At 46.4% G+C, this 5971-nt stretch overlaps 1 protein-coding gene across 1 annotated transcript; it reads right to left on the bottom strand.

Moving 5' to 3' along the window:
- Nucleotides 1–224: 224 nt before the first annotated feature.
- C1H9orf40 (chromosome 1 C9orf40 homolog) lies at nucleotides 225–4704 on the bottom strand. The gene is made up of 2 exons (XM_021652915.2): nucleotides 4239–4704; nucleotides 225–1386 (listed from the first exon to the last, which is right to left on the bottom strand). The coding sequence occupies exons 1-2, from the start codon at nucleotides 4587–4589 to the stop codon at nucleotides 1231–1233; spliced, it is 507 nt and encodes a 168-aa protein (XP_021508590.1). The 5' UTR covers nucleotides 4590–4704; the 3' UTR covers nucleotides 225–1230.
- Nucleotides 4705–5971: the final 1267 nt, after the last annotated feature.

Genomic DNA, 5971 nt, shown 5'->3' with positions numbered 1-5971 from the left:
AATGGAAATGCCAGGTGTGCTGATTAAGCATAAAATGTTAAAAAGAAATCACTCTGAGGTAGATACTATTTATTATTTCTCAGTTTTCTTCTTGTTGGTATCAACTATCTTTTCCGAATTTTGGATTGGATTTAATGTCAAAAATACACAAACGCAGACAAAATTATTCAGTAACAAAGCCAGAAATTCTGAATGCAATACAAAAATTAGTCATGATACATAACTTAAACATAAACAGTGTACTTTATTAACAATAAAACTAACATAATAACTTAGTGGGGACAAATCAAATAACACAGCAAGATAAAAACAAAAGTAATCAACAGCATTGCTTCAGCTCACACTACGGTCTCCTTTAAACAGGAAAAGCTACTAGTCTGGTGGCTCTGTCCCTGCCTGCACAGCACAGGAGCACAGCATCAGCGCAAAAGCCTACGTGTAAAGTCATGTTCCAATCACTGAATGAAATCTCTTGAGGGTGAGGCTCAAGCAGAGATGGGTAAAGTGCTATCAGTGTTGAGAAGTACAGGTCTAGAGTCATCAACAGTAACAAAAATGTCCTCAAAACAAAAATCAACAAACTGAAGGTATCACTTCTTTCCTTTTGTGTCAGAAAAGGGAAGGAGGGGCAGGCATGTGCTTCCTACTGCTCTTGATCCATTTTTTGGCTGGGTCCATTGGCTGTAGTATTTTAATAAACAGCAGATACTGAAAGTTAAAACAAGCTCCCCAAATGGAAATTCTCACTACTTTAAATTTACACTCTTTCAAAGCAGTATTAGCCTTCCTTAACAATCCCATCTTTTAAATTTGCATAGATACTCAAGTCTATTTGTTCAACCAAGGGAGCCAGGCAGCAAGCATTTTATTCACATCAGCTGGATAAATGTACACATTCCATGTACCACAAATAAGCTTTCTGGTGCAAACACCTGACAGAACAAGACAGGAAGGTCTGAGTGTTTCCTCTAAAACCGCCATAACCCCTTTTTCCAAGATAAAAAATGCCTTCAAAGTCAGAGCACAAATAAATCTTTTTTTTTTTCATTAAAAATGCAGACACAAAGTATTTTGTCTCCAGCTGTACTGTGTTTCCTTGACAAATCTCCATTAGGAGAGTCAGTTGTTTAGCCTCAAAACTCTTCCTCATTTTTCAGGTTTGAAAAACAGTACCATGTCAAGTATGGAAAATCTCTTTCCCTTTGGGTCTCCTCGTACTCTTTCTGTCTGTCAGGACTCCATGTCAATCTCAACTCCATCATTCTTGTCCTGAAGTGGTCCTGCCAGGATGTCTGCGCTCACGTCTTCAAGAGCTGCCAGGTCGATGGGCGGGAGAGGGTTCCTCCAGTACTGGAATGTGTTATACTGCCAAAACTCTTCGCTGTGCTTTAAGGAAAGCAGAAAGATATCACTGACGTAGAAAACGACACCCCCGCCTCCCAACACAAGTGCACGCGTGCACAGATTGACACAAGCAGAACTGCAGCACTAAGAAGGTTAAAGCCAGCCTGGACTACCTTGTCTCGAATCAAAAAGATAACTATATATATTTCCTTCCATTTACACTCATCTATTTAGTAGTGGCACCCACCATGACAGAGGTCAGAGGACAACTTCCAGGCGGCAGGACTCCCCCTCTACCCTGGGAGTTCCAGGGACTGAACTCAAGGCCTCAGGTTCGGCAGCAGGGGAGTTTCTTGCCAGCCCAATAACTACTTTTTAATTCCTTGTTTAAAAAATAAACTCAAATATACTTTACACAGACTTCTTCATTTTCAACAAATAGTTTCCAAGCACTTCACATACCCATCTGTGACTTTGTATTTGCTAACAGTTTGATTTCGAAAGAATTTCTTTCAGAGCAGGGTGCAGTAGGGCGCACCTGTAATCCTGGAACTCAGGGAGGCAGAGAAAGGCAGATCTGACCAGGCCAGCCTGGTCTACAAGTCCAGGACAGCCAAGACTACACAGGGAAACCCTGTCTCGAAAAAAAACCAAAAACAGAAAAAAAGGGAGGCGATTTCCTTCAGTAGCATCTTTTCCAAAAAATTGTATTGCTTTAAAATTTTTACTTCCATGTGGGTGTTTTACCGGACAACCATCTGTGTACTCTGGGCATGCAGTGCCTGAGGACTCCAGAAGAGGGCATGTGATCCCCTCTTAAGAGTCACTATGTTTAGAGACTTAAGAGCCACTATGTGGGGTCTGGGGAATTGCACTCTGGCCCTCTGGAAAAGCAGCCAGTGTTAAGTTTCAATGAGAAATATAAGAAAAAAGACACAAAAGACACACACACACACACACACACCTTTGTAATCTACTTTTGTTTTCCCTGGCGCTTATTAGTATTAAGACTAACAAACAGGCTAAAATATTTCATGACCTTCTATAAAGTTTGGGATAAAAACATGATAAAGTGAAAAACACTGAGCTGCCATTGGTACCACTTCCTTGGTAAATAGGTCTTCCAAGACAAACGAGCTTGGTCCCTTAAAGCAGAAAGCTCGCCCTAGATGACTACAAAATTATTGTAAGTAGACAAGTTAAAACGGGTGCAACATCCTCAAAATACCCTGTGCAAAGGGAGCAGCTCTGGAGCGCCACAGGCTGATGGGTGGTAGTTCTCAAGCTGAACACCCTTCCCAGACCAATGTCTCCCACACTGTGTTAAGTTTACGCTTGCTACCATAACGACACTGTTCACCCGAAACTAACCCGTACTTACCGCTCTAATGATAACAAGGAAAAAGAAACAAGTGACATAAACTTTAATCTTATTTAACCCAACATAGCCAAAATACTGCTTCAACATTTCAACACAATAAATGTGTTCAACATTTCAAAACTTAATGGTATAAGGCATTTTCTTCCCAAAATTAACAGTGTCTCTTACACTTCTAAGCACTGTTCAACAGTGGCTGCACATCAATGCTCAGAGGCCAGAGGCAAGGTAGAAAGCGGGGAAAGCTTTCCTACAGGAGACCATGGAGTTAGGGCAAGGATGAAACCCTTATCTGTGCAAGCAGAAATCAGGCACACACTGATAGCAGTTTGCTTTTTGTTATATCCTTTTTTCCTGGACCATTAGCCCTTACAACAAAACTGTCTTTGGAGGTAAGAAATATGGACAATTCGTATCTTCTACAGAAGAGAAGAAACTCTCGGAGCAGACGTGACAGAACATCCCTAGTCCTCAAGGTCCTCTGCTGGCTGCGGCTGACACAAGGTAAGATCTATCAGATCTAGCCAACTGTGTGCAGCAGGGTTCAAGCAGGTGTGGTGTTGGCTATCTAAAGCTCCCCTTGGCTAATTTGTCACTCTCTCATCACTTGTGCCCCTATAGATAAACTGCAGCTACAACATCGCACACAGCATAGCTGCAAATGGATGGCTTGCCAAATATGGTCAGAAGAGAAAGGTTTTGCATCTGTCTCTCTAGCCAGGACTTCTGGAAGAGACTGATTCTGTTTTAAGGAAGCTGGTTTTGAACTTCTAACAGTAATCTGAAAAAACGGCTAGGTAATGCCCATGTTTTCTGGCTTTCAGGAAAACAAGGTATTTAAAATTTGTAACTTCACCTAGAAACAGTCACTATAGTATTTGAAGATAATTTCTCCATTCACCTTTAAATCCTAGCACTATTAAGACAGAGGCAGGTGCATCTGAGTTCGAGGCCAGCCAGGTCCAGGACAGCCAGGGCAACACAGAGAAACCCTGTGTCAAAACAAAGCCAGGAGTGGTGGCGCACGCCCTTAGTCCCAGCACTAAAGGGACAGGGGCAATCTGACCCCTGTGAGTTCAAGGCCAGCCCGCTCTACAAAGCAAGTCCAGGACGGCCAAGGCTACACAAAGAAACCTGTCTTGAAAAAAAAAAAAAAACAAAACAAAACAAAACGAAGAACATTTCTCACAACCACTGGGGGAAAACCGTTTCCAACTAAAAAAATTCCATTATCTTATCAGATTTCTCACGAAAAAAACACAATGGCAAAAGAATCTCAATTATTTGGCATGATTGTTTACAGACTCCAGTGATTAAAGAAAAAAAAAAAAAAAAAAAAAAAAAAAAACACTGGGTAGATGCATTCCAGGATGGTTGAGAGGAGTTTGACCAGTCCTGAGAATCACACTTGCTTCTTTACCCTGCCCCAAGTTCTACAACAATCGCCGTTAAAACAGACGCTTCTCCCCCTTTCTGGACCACGGTCTTCAGCCTCTGCTCCTGCCCTCGGACCCACCTGGTCGTGCGCCCCGTCGACTCCCTGCGGACTGCCCGCGCTGTCCAGCCGATCGCCGCCGGCGCCGCCCGGGGCCAGGCTGCCCCGGGGTTCCTCCTGCTCGCCGGGGGGTGGCTCTCCCGGCTCCAGGCCCCGGCCCTGCAGCTCCTGAGCGCCGTCGCCGCCTCCGCGGCGCTTGCGGGGTGCAGCTGCAGGCTCCGCCATGGTCCCCGCGTCCCCCTGGCGCTTGCGGGGCCGGGACGCGCCAGGCGGCGGAACCCAGAGAGGAGGGTCTTCGGGGAAGTCGCCGAGCAGGAGCCGCTTCCACGGCACGCGGAACGCGAGCGGCTCGGCCGCACGCCGCTTGGCCATGGGCCGTCGGTGGGCGGCGCGCGGACTGCGGCGGGAGGGCGGCGGGCGGCGCGGAGCCGCGGAGCCGCGGGCTGGCGCGGCCCGAGGGCGGCCGAGACGTTGGCGAGCCGCGGCGCAGCGCCCGAGATTCGAACCTGCGCCGTGATGCGCGCGCACACGCAGCGGCCCGGCGCGACCGCTGGTTGGTGGGAGCTCGCGGCTCCCGTTCCCGAGCGCCTTTGCGACCGGAAGTGCGCGCCGGAGCGTCCGGACGGGTTTAGCTTGCGAAAGGCGCGTTGCGGCCTCTGCTGCTACCTCCTGGCGGCTTTCTTTTTACCTGCAGGTTTTCGTGTACCCGCGGGTGCTCCGGGACGGGCCGGAACTAGTGCGGCCGAGGTGATTGCTTAGCCCGAGGCCCCGCGGCATTCCAAGGGTAGAGTGCCTGCCTACCATGCCCAAGGCCGTAGGTTCAATCCCCAGGAGAAGAAAAGTGGGGAAAGTAGTAGTAACCAAACGAAGCTAAGGAAGAAAGTAAGGCCATAAGTACCCCGAAGAAACAATCTTCTAGAGCAAGGGAGATCTGTTGTAGCTGATAGGTACTGAGAATCGTAATATTAAAATTAAAAAATATATATACATGGCTTTGTGTGTGTGTGTGTCCTCTTTATTTACACAACCCCTCACCTAACATGTTCACCACGTGCGTGCTTAACCGTCTTGGGAGGACGGCAAGTCTAAACAAGCAGACAGTAATGTATTAGGAAGTGTACCATAGCCTTTCTGTTTGATCTCCCCGTTCCCTGTTTGCAGTTGGTAATTGAACGGAACAAACGAAAATTTTGCCATTTTCAAACTTGTGACACAGACCAGACGTTAAAGAACTTAGTCCTTCAGATAAGCTGTGCGGGAGAGTGTGCTCAAAACGATAGGATGCAGCATGGGCAGGTTCGTTCGTTCCGTTCTCTCAGAATCTTAGCCCCCAATTCCTTGTGAATCTTAGCGTATGTTCACAAGGTAGTGTAAAGTATGTGCGTGGCTAGTAATAACACGCAAGTCTCCCCGCTCACTTTGAGAAATAGCACAGTACCGGAAAGGAAAGAGCATCTGTGCACCTTCTCACTGGCGCTTCCTCTTTCCTGTGCCCAAGTAGTCTTGTTTCCGACTTTGAGGTATTTCTCACTTTGTAATTTCCCCATCTATCCACTCACCTATCTGTATTTCTAGGACGCTTTTGGTTTTGCCAATATTTTAAGGTTTATTAAGGTCTGACATACAATAAACTTCATAATTCAACATTATGGCATTTTGGCATACACATAACGCCTGTGAAAACATGCACATGATGGAGCACTTATCACCTTAAGAAGCCTTGTCTTAGAGCTGGAGATGCACACTTTAATCCC

This window comes from Meriones unguiculatus, chromosome 1 (genome assembly GCF_030254825.1).
Source record: "Meriones unguiculatus strain TT.TT164.6M chromosome 1, Bangor_MerUng_6.1, whole genome shotgun sequence".
NCBI classification, from domain to species: Eukaryota; Metazoa; Chordata; class Mammalia; order Rodentia; family Muridae; genus Meriones; species Meriones unguiculatus.
The sequence above is the reverse complement of the archived record's forward strand: the minus strand, read 5'-3'. Positions and strand labels throughout refer to the sequence as shown.